This window comes from Phascolarctos cinereus, unplaced genomic scaffold, assembly GCF_003287225.1.
Source record: "Phascolarctos cinereus isolate Bilbo 61053 unplaced genomic scaffold, phaCin_HiC Scaffold_3;HRSCAF=262, whole genome shotgun sequence".
Classification (NCBI taxonomy): domain Eukaryota; kingdom Metazoa; phylum Chordata; class Mammalia; order Diprotodontia; family Phascolarctidae; genus Phascolarctos; species Phascolarctos cinereus.
In genome coordinates, this window is record NW_027555736.1 from 67,757,885 (window position 1) to 67,775,958 (window position 18,074).

Genomic DNA, 18,074 nt, shown 5'->3' on the forward strand with positions numbered 1-18,074 from the left:
ATTTTCTGTTAAAATTAAAGACACTGAATTTGACAAAGAGGCATTTATGATATGCTGTTTTTCTAAAAAGAAATACAATCTGTTTTGAAGACATAAACCACTCAATTTGTTTAAGGTAGTTTAGTTTTTTTTTTATTTTTCATTTGTACTCATCCTTAATCATCATTTGGCTTATCTCATGTTTAAGGTCCAATGATGGATATATCTTCATACAAATAACCTACGACAAATGACCACAATTAAAAAAAATTAGATTTGTAATCTGAATGTGTTATAGGAGAAATATAATGAGTGCATTAATGGAAAATATTTTCAAAGGAAATATACATGGAAAAAATGATATTGGGTTTTTGCTTTTAAATCACAGCGTTGCTTCTTTTAGATGAAAGTAACAGAAATAACTGTGGATGTAAGCTTCAGTGACCTGAATGATATTTCCCCAGATTGTGGATTATGATATTACAACTGAAATATATGATTTATAGGATATGTACATTATATTCTAGATCATAGAGTTAAATTCTCCTTTAATGGATTAACCATTTGCCTAAAGCTGTCAGAACTGGGAAGAAGATTTTTGAAGGGAACCAGAAATTTCATGACAAAGGAGTGGGTGAAAAACTTTTCACTTTAACACAGGTGATTTCCTCACCATTAACTTTTTTTTGCAGACATTCATGATTCTGAACTTTTCCAGATAAGCAGGCTGTATCTATAGATAGTAATCTTCAGGGTTAATATTTTTAAATGGTGCTACAGAAGATAGCTGCGCTGCAGACCAACAGCCCTCCCCATGGGCTGTGGCCATAAAGTAAAGACTGTCATTTCATTGGCAACTATAGCCCGTTTGTGAGTCTGCTTAGTATACAACCACACAGGGTTCTTTTAAGGAGAATGAGCATCCAGTTAAGTCAAACAAGCAGTGGATTCACACAAACCAGCTGGATGTAGAGACACAGTCTCATACAGATACAGCTGAAGATTTGCTTAAGAAGAAATACCACCTCATTTCTGAATGCTGCCCGGCAGTGTGGCCAGCCTTGGACGCTCTTCACAAGCCTCAGCCGTGGCACGTTGCTTGAGATCTCTTTAACATTTTTTCCTGCCCCCTCTGCTCTCCGTCACCCTCTTTCAGCTCACCAAACAACAGATGTTTGAGGATTTTCCTCTCCTTTCATCCTCCTTGTAAGCATCACCTTTGGGTCTGTATTTCAGGAAGGTGTTCTAGGAATTCCTTCCTAGCCATCCTGGCTTGTTTTTTTGCAGGGCTTGTGGCTGAGGCTGATGAACTTACTCAGGAAGCTAGACATGTCATCTGCGAAGTACATAGGTTAGGAGTATTTTAGGAAATTATGCTAAGTGGCTACTTTACAGCAACCTGAAGCTGTGTGCTCCCCTGATTAGTCAAGACAAGAATCATTTATTAAGTGCTTATTATGTGCCAGGCACTGGGAATACAAATACAAGCAGAAAGAAAGACACTCCCTGCCCTCGGAGAACTTACATTCTATTGGCAGAAGACAACACATAACAGATTGTAGATGGAAGTCTGGGAGGAGAGTGAGAAGAGAAGCTTATGGAGCAATAATACATGGAAGGTGGATAGGACAGGTGTACAGCTTTCCTTTTCACATCGTGACTTTCCCCATCTCAGTTTCAATATATCTTGGGTCAGTGTAAGAAATCAAATGAGAGTTTGGGTGGAGTTTTGCAGAAGCTGCAGATGACATGCAAAGGCCAGCAGATGGCATGGAAAGAGTTTAAAACTCAGAAATGCATAAACTACATGTATAATATTGTATAATATCAACCCAAATTTTATGACATGGTACTGCAAACACACCTTAAAAGAAAAAGAAAAAATTCAAACATCTTCTCTGGTACAAAGGGAAGGTCAAAATTTTTTACCTGCATTTTCCAGATCTTGGGGGCCATCCTGGCCCTTGAACTGTGGAAGGGATAACTGTACTCCTTAAAATGGAGGTTCTGGAAGGAATTAGCCAATCAGAGGGAGGGATCACATGGGTGGAAGGTCCTTCAATGCATGAAGTCCAGGGCTGGAGGGAATTTGAAGAATGCAGAAGCTTCTGGGGCATTGTAAAGAAAGTCCAGGAGGAAAGTCAGGAGAACAGCTTAGGGGGGACCAGCACCTTCTGTCACTTCCTCTCACCTGTGCAGGTATGCTTTACAAGCTTTTCCACTCTATCTACCTCTCAGTCTAATAATCAACAAAAAGGGGTTGTGAGAAGAGTATGCTAAAATGTCAAATGTTTAATCAGCTACCGAGATTTTATTTTTAACAGGAAGCCCAGATTTGGATTGTCCATTTCTAAATTCTTTCTTCTTACCAAGGAGGTGATGTGGTGTATTGGACAGAGAGTTGGCTTTAAAGCCAGGAAGACCTAGGTATGAGTGTTATATCTGACTTGTATTGGCCTTGTGGCCCTGGGCCAAGGTGGTTCACTTCTCACTGCTCTCTAGGCAATACTTTTGAGGTTATAAATTGCTGAGAAGATGCCAGCCTACACCAGTAGAGGGAGTTTTCTCATCTGAGAACTCCCTATTACCAATGAAATTGCTGGTCTAGTCTCTGTCTCATTGCCAGTTTCCTTGAAGGATCTATTACAACTAATCTGTGACATTGGACAGTGTAAACATTAATGATTAGAACTACTGACTTATTTTCCTTCAGACAAATAGGCTGTATCTATAGACGGTATATCTTTATGGTTCATGATTTAAAATGGTGCTTCAGACGATAGCTGTATGGGGACCAACTTGGTATTTGAGCTGCCTCAGTGCCTCTGCCTTAAGAAAATCCATTGTATAGAAATTGTAGCTAATAAAATAAATGAAAGGGCAAATATCTGCGTCACAAAACAATTCTCTGGTTTACTGCCAGATCCCCTTAGACACTGAGCTCCCCAGTACACTTAAGGATTTTACAGCTTTTTGAACATAATCAAAGAGGGTGTGAGGCAGAGGCTGAAGAAGGTTAAAGGTCAGTCAATAATGAAGAAGAAACATATTTGAATTTCCAAATCCAAGTCAATGGGGAAATGCAACCTAATAGACTCAAATTTATTTTATGTTCCATAATCCACCTGAAATTAGAGAGGTGTATGCTTGTGGAAGATCTGGTGGCAAAATTCGAGTTCGGAATGGTGATGAATGCTGGTCCTATGTAGACAAACTGAAGTAACTGCTTGGTTAATTTGGGCCAAAAAACTTACTCTGGATTTTGAATTCATGTGGGATCACTATCATTATTTCCATCAAGGTGTTGATTAATATTTTTCAGTCCCAATGAGTCTTGTCTAGATAGTCACAATGAATCTGAAGAATCACATGTAGTGCATTCTGTCCTCAGGGCACTTCACATCCTATAGGACATAGTTTTTGTTCAGTTATTTCAGTCATGTCTGACTCTTTATATCCCATTTGGGGTTTTCTTGGCAAAGATGTTGGAGTAGTTTGCCATTTCCTTCTCCAGCTCATTTTATAGATGAGGAACTGAGGTAAACAGGGTGAAGTGGCTTGTTCAGGGCCACATAGTTAGTGAATATTAGTGGCTGGATTTGAACTCTGGTCCTCCTGACTATAGGGCCGGCACTCTATCCACTGCACCACCTAGCTGCACTAAAAGGCATAGTAGGGGCTTGAATAATATATCAAATCACTATTGCAGGATGGGGTAGTCTGGTAAGTCAACCGTTTTTCCTTTCTTTGGCCTGGAATTCAAGGCTATGTACACCATGTACCACCTTGCTTTTTTAACCTTACTTTTTTACTATACTATCTTTGCTTAGTACTTCCACATGCATGTTTTTCCACCTTCTTGCCTTTATTTACATTGTGCCCCTTTGCCGGGGATGTCCTTTTCCCCCACTGTCTTCTGCTCATTGAATTCCTCTCCATCCTCTTAAACACTCAACTCAAATGCTATTTTCTCCAGGAAGACTCTCTTATTATCCCCTGAATTGCTAATGTCCCAATGGGATCTCTCCCTGTATTTTTCTTATACTTCTCATGCTTTTTATTAGACATTTAAAAAAAAAGTCACATTTCCTTTCCTATGGACAAGCTATGTAACCTCTCAGAGCTACAGGCAACTTTTTAAGACAAAATTATAGAGGGGTTGTGATCTGAATTGGTGGAGAGAATTGTCACAGTGAGAGTTCTCGCAGATCTTTGCCATATTGATTAACATCTTCTTTTGGACTATTGCTGCGTTTCTGCTGGTCATGTCTATGGTAGTGTAGTCAAAGCAGATGAGGCCTAAATATGGGAAATATTGTCAAGAATTTATTTGACATATTTGTGTATTTTGTATTATAGCTATTTGTGTTCAGGTAGAATCCTCTTGCAGCAGCTAGGTAGCTCATTGGATAGAGTGCCAGGCCTAGAATCAAGAAGACCTGAGTTCAAATCTGTCCTTACTTACTAGCTGTGTGACCCTGGACAAATAATTTAACCCTGTTTACCTCAGTTTCCTCGTCTGTAAAATAAGTTAGAGAAGGAAATAGCAAACCACTCCAGTGTCTTTGCCAAGAAAACCCAAATGAGGTCACAGAGAGTCAGACATGACTAAACAAGAATCCTCTAACTCAGGGGTAAGATCCATGGGGTCAATGATATCTTATCTAAATTTTTTAAGTCCTTCTGGGCATATAGCACAGTGCTTTCTACATGGGAGGCATTTAATAACTGTTTATTGAACTGAATTGAAAGTGAGCATATACGTATTTTCAAAGGATTCAAATTCAATTAAGCACACTTAATAGCCAAACTATCTTGAAAACAACAAAGTTTTTCTCTGATGTTTAAGATAACACTAAGGGGTTCTTTAATTCTGTGGGGTCATCATTAGGAACACCAATTATTATTATACTGTAGAGGTATGAAAGTTCCCATTATTAGAGCATTCTGGTTAATTCAAAGCAGAGAACAAAGTGTTTCTCATTCTTCAGGTCCTATCTGATTTAGCTACATGATTATAGACATGGCCTAAATCCTGCCTACCTCAGATATAAATGAACATTTAGAGAGATGCGTCTACTTACTCTTCCAGGCCTCTGGGGAGCCAGTAGGAGTGAATGCTTCAGTTGACCGAGAGAAGCTGGAGTCAGGGGATACTTAACTCTAATGAAGGAGAAAACATTCAGTCAGTCATCCAGATGTTTTGTTCCATGATGCCAAGGTCCAGATTTGTTATTTACAAACCCTATCTTATCACAAACTACTGGGCAGTATTCATTAGAGTTAGAGGAAGCATGGACCTTGGTGCCAGTGTGCCCTATCAGCCAGGCTATTACTACATAGACAAAGAGAGGTGGGAAATTGAGGCAATTATATCAAGATAATTTTTTGTCACCCTTCTCCTGGTTCCTCTTGGTATGTGTGATATAAACACACACATATATATCTGTGCATACATGTACATAGGTGTATAATGTATGTGTACATATGCATACACATGCATACATGCACATTTATATAAGTGCAGCACATATACACACATGAAAGTAGATATGGTATAAATGACATAGCACTGATCTTGGAGCTTTGGACAGGCTTGTACTTGAGTCCTGGGCCATCTTTGCCACTTCCGTGTATATATGCAATTATAGGTGGCACAGTGGACAGAGTGACAGGACTGGAGTCAGGAAAATTCATCTTTCTGAGTTCAAATCTGGCCTCAGACACTTCCTAGCTGTGGGACCCTAGGCAAGTCACTTAACCCTGTGTGCCTCAGTTTCCTCATTTGTAAAATGAACTGGAGTAGGAAATGGTAAACCACTCCAGTATCTCTGCCAAGAAAACTCCAAATGGGGTCACAAAGAGTCAGACATGACTGAAACAACTGAACAACAAAAAATGTATCACAATATATTGTATATATGTGTAGATATATCTATATCCAAGTCCATACCAATAACTCATCCATAGACCTGAATTTTCCAAATTGTCAATTCAATCAAACTTTCCAATTAATTGTAGCCATACTAATAAGTCAGATTCTTTCATAGATAGAAGGAATAAGAGGGTCAGTCAAGAACATATATCCTTCTGACCCCAAACTCAGTTTATATTTATTCAATTTGCCCTTCTTAAATATTTCCTGGGAGGCACCATGATGCAGTGACTAGAGAACTAGTCTTGGTCTTAGAAAGGCCTGGATTCAAGTCTCACGTGTGACACACCAGCCGGAGGAAGTCAGTTAACTTCCCAGGTAACTCATTGTTTTAAACCTATGGAGCAAAGAAAGATTCCATCTCCTATTGGTGGAAGGATCTTCCTCTAGGGGAGGACTTTCTACCAAGACTGGACCACAGCTGTGATTTCACTGGGATAGAGATCTCCTGAAGAAGACATTTGCATGCCTAACAGAGCACTAGCCCCTTCTCTGCCCCTTAGACTTAGACATGCCCCACATCTGGGGACATGTAGAGGTTGGGACTGGCCCAGGGTTACAGAACCAAAATGTATGATAAGTGTGAGACTTGGACCTGGATCTTCCTGATTCCAAGACCATTTTTTTATGCCTCTCTCTCCCCTCCTTTCCCCCACACCTCCTCTTTTACCTCTGCCTTTCTGTCTGTTTCTCTTTCTGCCCCTATTTCCCCCTGTCTCTGTCTCTGTTTCTGTCTCTCGCTGTGTGTATCTCTCTGTCTCTCTTTGTTTGTCTGTTTCCCATCTCCTATGGAGGAAACCCAACAAGCACCTTAATCAATTTGAGAATGCATCAAGTAGAAATCTGGGGTCCAGAAAGACACAAAGGCTCCGTGAAAATGTGGAAGCAAAATACTTATCCCTATTTCCCTTACCCTGGGGACAATCTTGCCCGCCTCCTGTTTTACAGCTTGGAAAAAACAACTCCTCCCACCACCCTCTCCAGAAGTTCTTTCTTTAGATGTGGCTGTACCTGTCTTAGAGCTTAGCCTTCAAAGCTGCTGGCAAAGATGCTTCATTACCATTTGGAAATGGGGCAAGGAAACTCTCCAAAGAGGGGTCATTATGGGAGTGACCAAGAAAACACACCAGATACTAAACCTTCTCTATCCTTCCTTAGTACAGATCTATCTAAAATTTGTCTCTAAAATTTGCAGAATAAGATTTACGTCTGCTGTACAGGTGCGCGCGTGCGCGCGTGTGTGTATGTATAGGGAGAGGGACAATGAGCTGGTGCTGATCCATCTCGAAGTGTATAATTTGGTCTACAGTTCTGATGGAGGCAGAATTGGCTTTATCTGCAGATATAATGACTTAGCACTTCATGATTTACAAAGCACTTTGCATCCATTATCTCACTTAATTCTCACGATAACCCTACGAGCTAGGCAGTACAAATATTTTTATGCAGTAAGTGGCCCAGATCCAGTACTTGAGCATAGGCCTGCCCTTTGGGTCCAAAGTTAATACTCTTCCCAGCTGCACTATATTAACTTCATCGTGATTTAGTTCAGTTAGTTCAGTTCGGTTCAGTCCAGTCCATTAAGACCCAATCCAATCCATTCCAGTCCAATAAGCATTTACTAAGTACCTAGTATACACAGGGCATCCGTGCTGGAGATAACAAAAACAGAAATGAAACAGTGCCTGTCTTCAAGGGCTTTATATTGCCTTGAGGAGATACAACGTATTCATAGATAAATAGATAAGGAGGCAGGGCTAAGTTGGAGTCTGGAGTCGGGAAGACCTGAATTTAAATATGACCTCAGACACTTTCTAACTGTGTGACCCTAGGCAAGTCATTTAATCTCTATTTGCCTTAATTTCCTTAAAGAAGGAAATGGCAAACCACTCCAGTGTCTTTGCCAAGAAAACCCCATGGACAGTATTGGCAAGATATGGTCCACAGTGTCACAAAGGGTCAGACATGACTGGGAGAATGAACAACAAGGTAAATAAAAAACAATGAGACAGCCAGTTTCCTCAGAGTGCTGAACCTGGAGTTAGAAAGACCTGAGCTTGAATCACATCCTCAGACTAGTTGTGTGACCGTGGCAAATTATTTAAACTCTCTAGGCCTGTTTCTTTTTTCCCCTGTAAAATGGGGATAATTTATGGCATTTGCCTCACAGTGATGAAGTGAGGATCAAAGGAGATAGCACTATATAAAAGCTAACAGGCAATTTTGTCAGGGAGAAGGAGTATTAACAATTGTGGGGAGTGTAGTAGGTCAGGAATGTCCTGGAAGAGGAGATGGCTCATGGATTGAGTCCTGTTGTTGAGTTTTTTCAGTTGTGCTTGACTCTTCATGACTCCATTTGGGGTTTTCTTGGCAAAGATACTGGAGTGGTTTGTCATTTTCTTCTCCAAAAGAGTTAAGGATTCCCAAAGGCAGAGGTGAGTTGGAACAGCAGTCCCAACATGGGAGATAGACTGCAAAGGCATGGGGGCTGGAGATGGGCTGACACGCATAGAAAACAGCCAAGTACTCTCCAGGGGTGACATTGGGCAACTTTACTGTATTAGCATTTCAGTGGCTTCTCATTTATGCAATCCTTTTGGAGAAGATGTGACATAATTGAATGATTCCCATCTTCTTGGAGACTCACTGTTTAAATATTTCTCTCTAAAAGTTGCAAAGGAAATGGAACCCAAAATGACTCATTGGAGGAATCTAAAGTTTGATAGTTGAATTGGTTTTGGTGCTGACATTTCAGAAGGGCTTCAGTGGGATCAAATATAAAGCATCACAGGAAAGGAAAGGACGTGGATTATTTGGAGGACAAAAAGAGGAGAAACCAAAAAAAAAAGTAATACATTGTGTTTTTTGAGGATCAGGGCACATATCTATTACCTCTAAATCTATGATCCTGAGATGTTTTCTGCTCTTACCACTTTTCCTCGCTTTGCAGTTACGAAGAAAATAATAAGGGACATTATTTTGATTTTACAGATAGGGATATGGAGTACAAAAATAGAGCGACCTGCTTGAATAGAAATTTTATTTATTTGCAAGAACATGACCAGATCTCAGGGATCCTTAGCTTCCTTAGCTCCATCTAAGAGAATCCCTAGCTTACTTCAAGGCTCAGTTTATATGCCCTCTCTTAGAAAAACTTGTTCTCATCCTTCTAATTAATTAGTGTTCTTTCCCCTTTCCTGCATTTATAATGTATAAGTGTAGCAGCTGTGTGAGTGTAGAGTAGGTGCTGGGGAGGAGAGGAGTAATTATTCCCTTTCCTTTCCACCTTGCTCCTCACGTTTTCCTAGAGTGGGTGGTGCCATTCTTTTCCAGCCCCTCCCTTTGAGTTTGACTTTATCTCCACTCAATTCCCTTGGCTTTGCCCCAGGGAGAATGATTTCACTTCCAAATCTGCCTCTGGAAGAAAATGGGAAAGAGGAGGTACCTGAGGTGGCCCCCACAGCAATACCAGCTTCCTGCTACCTACAACTTCTTCAAGCCAACCGTAGTTTCTCTTTTTCCTAGGAATGAATCTGGATACATGATTTTTTTTTCCTGCTCAGGGAATTTCTAAAACTATGAGTCAATAATTCTCCCTTTTGCTTATCTCCAAATTCCTATGCCAAGAAAGATCCCAGAAGTTAAAAACATCTGTTTCTGTCTTTCCTCTATGTACTTACCCTCTCCCTCTGCCCCTATTTATGAAAAGACACATATGTACACCCCTCGTGCTGCCAACACCCTCTCCCAGCATTGATCAACACCATTATGGTTAACCAGTTTATCACAGAGAAAACAATTTCTTTTAAAACAATAGAGAGCAGAAAACAAACTATCTCTTGAGAAATCAGTATTGAGAATACAGGCTCCTCTTTTTACTTGAAGGAGCAAGAGAGTGAGGGTTAAAGCAAATGCTGGAAAACTGAAGAATCGCCAGTTCTGTTCTCAGTAACTTGAATGGCTCCTGCCCCTTTGCATCTGTTCCATGTGGCTCCCGCATAGCCTAGCCACAGTTCTCTTCCTGTTATGTTGCTTTTTTCCTTCCTCAGCCAGTATTCTTGCAGAATTTATAGTCCTAGAGCTCTGCTTATGCCTACCCCCTGTCTGGGTTCCTGCTCCATTCTCTCAGATGTTACTGTTGAGGTATTGGGGTGCTGGGACCCTGAAATAGCGACATGTGGATCCTGCCTGAATGAATTTGACCCAAGCCTTCTTTCAGCCAAAGACAAGGTTTATTAAAGATTCACCATACTGGCCAGACTCTTAAGGAATCTGAACGTTTGAGATGCTCCTATAGACAAGTGGGCTAGAGTTAATAATGAATCTGAGACGTTGACTAGATTTTAAGAATCTGAGCACCTTAATGGAGACAAGATGGACCTTATATACAGAAAGACTGTGGGAGGGACCTAGAAGTGGCTGAGTATCTTGGGGAGACTGTGAGGAGGGATGTGGGGAGGATCTTGGTGGGAGTGGCCAGTGTGCTAGAGTGAGTGGAAGTTGAACTTTTTTCTTTATTCTGGAGAACAAAGAGGTGTTTTGTGCCCCCTAGCTCTTTAAGGTGAGAGTGTGGTGATTAAATACACTAATTCTGTCAGCTACCAAAACACTTTTTTCTCCTTAAAGGGATTTAAGTAGAATACAAAGAACAGTTATTTGAACATATCCCACTGAAATGAAGATGGCCAACGGTAGGATAATTATTTTTAAGAGTTTGAGGGGTAACGTTATGATGAATCACCCAAGCAAAAGTAATGACTTCCATGATAATAGAGTGCAAGCCCTTTGAGGGCAGTGGCTTTTTCATTTTTATCTTTGTATCCCTAGTGACTAACGCATAGTAGGTGCTTAATAAATGCTTGTTTTTTTTTTTTTGAGTGTTTAATCCAAGGCTTAGAATACTGATGCTTTGCCAGTAGGTTAGATCAAGCTATTAACAACCATAAGCTGATGCTTTTATAAGTGGTCTCCTAGGGCGTTCAGAGTTTGGGGTCTTGGCACTGTTCACAAAGTGAAGATATTCTTTTCATCAGAACAGTTCCCAGATGTGAAATAAAGAATAATGATGATGATACTTCTTTACAAAGCACTTTCCGCACAACCCCATGAGGTATATAGTTGTTGTTATTCAGTCTTTTTCTGACTCTTCATGACCTCATCTGACATTTCTTGTCAAAGAAAATGGAGTGGTTTGCCATTTCCTTCTCCAGATCATTTTATGAATAAGGAAACCGAGGCAAACAGGGTTAAGTGACTTGCCCAGAGTTAAGTGACTACGCTAGTAAATGTCCGAGGACAGATTTGAACTCAGGAAGATGAATCTTCCTGACTCCAAGCCTGGCATTCTACTCAGGCACCACCCAGCCACCCTGAGGTATATAGTGCAAACATCATTTCATTATTTTGTTCATTTTATAGATGAAGAAACTTGGACAAAGAGGTAGGTTAAGTGACTTGGTTGAGTTTGCATAGCTAGTTAGTGGCAGAGTTGGGATCTACATAGGCCTTCTGACTCCAAGGCTAATGTTCTTTATGCTACCCCAGCATGCCAGGGTAACTGTAGTGGGGTAAGTGAAATTGTAAAACTGTAAAAACTTATAAGACCTGAAAGGAATCTTCAAAATCATTGAGTCTAAATCCCTTCTTTCACACATGTAGAAACTGAGGTTCAGAGAGGAAGGTTGACTTGCCCAAAGGTCACATCATTTTTATAGAGGTGGGAGAGTCTTTGCTGATTGTTGGGGATAAGGGAGCTTTTCAGCTAACATAAATGGATGAGCTTAGGACTTAAAAGAAATTAAGCATCGATTAAAATAAAACAGCCTGCGAGCAATTTAGAGTTTTAATCAAAATTATAAACACAGTCTTCAATTCCAATACTGATCTTTTAATAAGTCAAGGACACTCCCTGGCTGTCAAAAGCTTTACCACCCTGATTCTCTAACACTTGGAAATATCGTGTTCTGGGCATTGGTTGGTTATCCAGAATGTCTGGATATTTCTGGAACCTGCTTTGAGACTGAATTAACATACCAGCCAAAAAGCTAGATTTCCTTTATACAGGTTTGAAGGTAAATTTATGGTGTAAGATCTGGACTCCTAGCCTGTTAGAGCTGGAAGGGCCTCAGCGTTATTTAGTATAATTTCTTCATCTTACTGAAGTGACAGATGTTCCTTTGCCCTCCCTCTATATAATAACTTGGCCACACAATCCCGATGTACTTTGGGTTTGAACAAGTTGCAAATAAAAGAAATTCCATTTCTATTTGTGGTCAGCTTTCTGAGGTTCAGTTGGAAACATAGGGATGGAGTTACATCCTCTGGAAAGAAAATAGCATGGGTTTAAAATTTCCATTGAAACACGCCCTCTTCAGAACAGAGGGAAGGGAAATTTAGCCCTCTTGTTGTACTTCTGTGGAAGCAGAAGCCTGCTTGGCTTTAGAAGATGGGTCTTTTATTGCTATAATAGTTTACTCTGCGTCTTGCACAGAGTAGGTGTTGAAAGAAAACTAGTTGGATGGATGCCACCAGCAACAAAAATGGAGCTACCTAAAGAAGTCATAACAAGTCACTCTTGCCAGGATACCTCTGGGCACTGTGTAAACGGCAAATCATTACTTGTTTGTGAGTATTATCTCTGCCTCTGACATACCTTGAGGGGCTTTATATTCCCAATACCTCACAAACAGTAAGTGCTTAATAAATAAGTGTTGATTGGTAATCCAGACCTGAGTAACCCTGAATACTCTATGGCAAGGAATTTGTTGAGTATTTTCTATGGCCATTGACCAAAAACATAGTATGAGATGGACAATGGAGTACCCTAGTGGGAATGACTGGCATCCTTCAAAATCATGTTCTTTGGATTCCCCTATAGTCATTCTACTTGGGAATCAGATTGGCATCCAGACTCTGATCTGTCACTGACTCACCATGTCACTTTGGACAAGTCAATCCATTCCTTATTTCATACATTAGGAGAGTGGAAATGATAACACCTGCACCCTCTTCACAGGACAGGATAACTAGATGGTAGAAATTGGGTATGGATCTCTTGGCAAGGGTGTACCAAAGATAGGGTTAATGTGCCATCAGTGAATCATGGCTTTCTCTGCTATGTAACTCTTACCTCAATGTAGCTTTCACCTTCCTTTGTTACATTTCTATAGGCTCTTTGTTAGAGTGTAGACCTGGCTTTTCATCCCAGATCAGGGAGGTAATCTCATAAAATTGGAGAGCCAAAAGGGATATCAGAGAGTATCTCATCCACTGCAACCTACATTTTACAGATAAGGAAACTGAGACATAGAAAGGTGAAGGAAGTGTCTTGGCCAAGGTCACATAAATAACAGCTGACTGTTATTGGCTCTTCTGACTCCTGATCCTGGGCTGTTTCCATAGTAATGCACTGCCACTTATAGAGTACCACAACCTCTACAATATCTCTCATATCAGCTATGTACCTGCTTCCTTTTCTAACCCACTCTTTATAGCAACCATACTCAGCTTTTCTACTTCACTCCCTTTATATGAGCTTTCTCTTTTCTCTTTTATTACTATATTATTTATTTATTTTATCTTATGCATTATAGCTCTGATTCTTCTTTCCTTTCTATTGTTGAACATAACAGAAATGGTGCTCTCCATCCCTTCACCAACCTAAATAGCTTGTATTTCTATGGTACTTTATCCTTTTCAAAATACCTTTCATGTACACCTACTCATTTGAACTTTATAATGAGGTAGGTGGAGAGGCAGGTATTAGTGTCTCTATTTTACAAATGAGGGAACTGAGTCCTAGAATGACTAAATCACTCATCCAAGGTCACACAGTTCATTGGGATCAGAACCAAGGCTAGGACTCAGGTCTTTTGGTGGACTCCTAATCTAGTGTTCTTGATCTCACTTGACTGTCTCTAGGGCAAGGCCTAATTTAAATAGTTATTTTGATCACTTTCATCTAACACATTTCATTATCTCACTGGACAACTGGGCAAAATCAGGAAAAGTGTATTAAAAGTTCTGCTCTGGGTCACCTTATCTTCGTGGTCTCAATCCTTTCTCCTTGATCATGTCCCCTCCTATGGGCTCAATTATAAACACCATGTAGATGACTCCCAAACCTATATGTCCAGACTGAATCTCTTTCCTGAGCTCCAATCCTTGATCACTTCCTGCCTACTGAAAATCTTCACCTGTGTCCCATAGTCATTTCAAATTCAACATGTCCAAAAAGGAAATCATTAGCTTTTCCTCTGTGCCCCCAAGTCTACCCCCACCCCCAACTTCCTTACTTTTTGTTGAGGATATGACCATCCTTCTAGTCATCCAAGTTTGCGACCTTGGAGTCATCCTTGATTTTTTCTTCTTTCTACTCTCCATTTCCAGTTATTTACTCAAGCATTAACTCAGCACCTGCTCTCATATTTGTCTCTTTTTCTTCACTCATATTGCCATCACCTTAGTTCAGATCTTTATTGTCTGTTACCTAGATTATTATAAAATAGTCCTAATTGAACTCGTGGCTTCCTGTTACTCCCCTCTCCAATCTGTCTTCCACATGTCAATAAAATCTTATAACCAAATCCCTACCCTCCTCCAAAATCTTTATTAGCTCCTTATTTCCTCTTGGATGAAAATACTAACTACTCAGCTTAGCATTTGCAGTTTTTCCAGCTTATTTCACATTGCTCCCTTTCATATTCTTTGTTCCAGATAAATTGACCTACATGCTGTTTTCCAAATCTTGTACTCCATTTCCTATTTTCATATCTTTTCATAATCTTTCTCCCATGCTCATAATCTACTCCATTCTCACCTCCCCCTCTTAGAATCCCAATCCTTCTTAAAGATTTCCTATTGCGGTCCCCTTTGTTCCAAGTTCTTTTTCTATGCTGAAATTAACCTCTACGTATGCAGCTTTTTAAGTATTATAATGCTACCTTTAATTTGGAGTAGAATATAAGCTCCCCCAATGATGGAGAATGTTTTTCATTCTGTCTTTGTATCTATCAGGCTTAGCACAGTGCCCTATACCCCATGGCTGCTTAATAAATGCTTGATTCTTCATTTTACAGATGAAGAAACTAAGGTTCTGACTGGTTATTTGTCCACAATAACACAGCTAAATGTTCAAGGTTTCACTGTTCTATTCACTGTATCATGTTAGTTCTCATTAAAAGGAGGATATCACTAGGGCATTTGACTGTCCACAAAAGTTCACCTCAATGTGGAAAACAGCCATGTTTAAAACATGCCATGCACACATCATTGTGATAAATACTTGTTTACTCTACTGTATGTCATACTTGTGATTAAAAATAACCAGATGTAATATTCTTTGTTATGTGAGATGGAAGGAGAAGGGAGAGGAATATAAGAGGAAATTTGGGTGATATAAAAACAAAAAAAACCCCAACAAAATTTATTTTAAAAAATAATAAGATTTTATATTGAGAATATAAATATAAGACATTGTTATTTACATTATGAATAATTTAATTCATTTAATCATTTGCTTAGATGATATTTATTAAGTACCTATTATGTACAAAATATTCTTGAGATCACTAGGGGAGATACAAGGGTCATAGCCTCTGCCCTCACGGACCCAGTATGCAATTGTTGGGGCTTGGGGAGACTATATATATGGAAATATTTGATACAAAAAATAGCTATACAGTAAAGGAGAATAAAATACATCACAACATGATAAGAGCATGAGACAGGTCAATAGCTCTTTTATATTGCTGGCATTTCCTTGCTGTTTTCAGTCATACTTGTAAAAATGACTTTTAACACATGAAAAGCATCCCTCTGACCACATGGGGCACTAATCTTTGTAGCTGGATGTGCATTTCAATCTTCTCTTAGTTGTGTGATCGACCTTCCCCCTTTGCTGAAGCTTCTGTGAGCCAGTGATAGCAAACAGCTTGCACCACCATTTCCCAGATGTCTTTGCCATAGTACACTCAGGATATCCCAGAAGAAACCATGTTTGGGCCCTGTAGGTTCCAGAACACATTTCTAGATACCATAGCATTCACTGTTTTTAAATGCTTAGACAGAAGGAATATCCACTATATATTTAAGGTAGATTCTCCTTCTCTGATCTTCTTTGTTGGTATTTCTTTTAAATTTCATTCTTTTCTTAAAACCTGGAGATGTCTTAGTTCTGCTACTAGCAGTGTGACCTTGGGCAAGTCATTTCTCCTCTTAATGAACATGGTTTCTTTCCTCATATATAAAAACAAGGGACAAAAAATGATCACACAGTTCCCTTCCAGCACTAGAAGATCTAGGATTCTAATATCCTTGAGAGAGAGAGAGAGATTTCCAAGGAGCAAGTTAATCAGAGGAAAAAGAAATGAAAGTTTAACTATGAAAAGGACACTTTTTCATGAAATGCTTATAGACTCTTTAAGACAATTAGCCTTTTCTGCGCTTGCCCCTTTGGGGGCCACTTGAACAAAGGGGGAAAAAACAAAGTAAATAAGTGTTTTGGGGGTGTCGCAACAAGGACAAAGTGTGATAAAGTGAAGGAGTGATGGGCCTCTTGTAGAGCTGTGCAGTCAGCCAGGACCATGGGTCCGAGAATGCCAGGATGACTAGTGGCATATGCTCTGGGTGTGCAGACTACCCCAGACTTCTGTGTGCACCCTCCTAGGCTTCCCGGACTCTAACGGCACATGCATTGGTGTGAGATGGCTTTGCTGGGGTTCAGGCTGCAGCCTGTGTGTGGGAAACCAATGGTCATGCTAATCCAGACTGGTTTCGTGCTGCAGGGGAGTATAGAGTCAGAAGACTTGGGGGCTTATCCTAGCCTTATTATTTAGTGCCTTTGTGACCTTGGAAAAATCATTTTTCCTCTATGGACCTCAGTTTTTTCATCTCTAAAATGAGATAGACCAGATGTTCTCTATGGCCCATTTTAGCTCTAAATCCCATGATTCCTGGCCATTTGACTCAAAACATTCATTTAACAGGCATTCGTTGAATGCCTATGTATCAGGCATTTATTTATATCTATATATTTATGCATCTATTTATATCTATATGTTTATATAGATATATCTATAAATTTATTTTGATTATTTATCCATTTAAATATACATTATATTGTTGTTGTTTAATTATTTTGTTGTGCCCAACTTTTTTGAGGGGTTTTATTTGGAAAGATACTGGAGTGCTTTGTCATTTCCTTCTCCAGCTCATTTTACAGATGAGGAAACCGAGGCACACAAGGTTAAATAATTTGTCCAAGGTAACACAGCTACTAAGTGTCTGAATCTGTATTTGAATTCACGTCTTTCTGACTCCAGACCTGGCACTCTATCCACTGGGCTACCTTGCTGCACCCCTCAGACACTTACTACCCGTGTAATCCTAAACAAGTTGCTTAATCTCTGTCTCAGTTTCCTCATATATGAAATGGGGATAATAATAGCACCTACCTCCCAGGATTATTGTGAGGATCAAATGAGATGATATTTGTAAAGCGCTTTGCAAACCTTAAAGTGACATATAGACATTAGTCATTATTACCACTTGATCCTCTCAGCAACCCTATGAGGTAGGGAATTATTATGGCACTATTATGCCAGTGTTATTATGCCCATTTTACAGGTGAGGAAACTGAGGCTCAGAGTTTAAAAGACTTGCTGAGAGTCTTAAGTGTCAAAGGCAGGAAATCTAACCTAGGTCCCTCCTGGTCCCAAGTTTAGTTTCTTCCTATTCCACTATCTAGTTTTTCAAAGAAGCTTCAAGGATAAGAATTCAATGGCTTAATTGCTGAATGCAAACTAATCAACATTTTCCTTCATTGTCAGCGGTGATGTGCCTCAGACAGCATCACGTGTCAGTCATCTTTGTGTTCTTTCAATTCTTGGCTCAATGTTTAGGCTCATGTATGCACACAAACTTGATTGTTGGACTTCACAGAATTAACACAGACCTTTGAGGGAAATTAATTACCTTGGCATTTCAGGGAGCGTCTCCATAGTTCTCTTCCAACTTCAGCACTTTGAGGGGTGTTTCAGAGACCTTTGGGGTATTCAGCCAAAATGGCCTTAATCCATGGCAAATTAGGACAAGTCCATTATTGTAGATGCTTGCACCATTTACTTCTGGATTGCCATGATGGCAATCCCAGAAAAATCAC

At 39.8% G+C, this 18,074-nt stretch overlaps 1 protein-coding gene across 1 annotated transcript in view; it reads left to right on the top strand.

The window, feature by feature from the left end:
• Window positions 1–2,040: 2,040 nt before the first annotated feature.
• Window positions 2,041–18,074, top strand: part of ZNF488 (zinc finger protein 488) — a 39,356-nt gene continuing 23,322 nt past the window's right edge. The window contains 1 exon segment of the mRNA XM_078151603.1: window positions 2,041–2,178. Within this exon segment, the coding sequence (XP_078007729.1) occupies window positions 2,041–2,178 (138 nt within the window).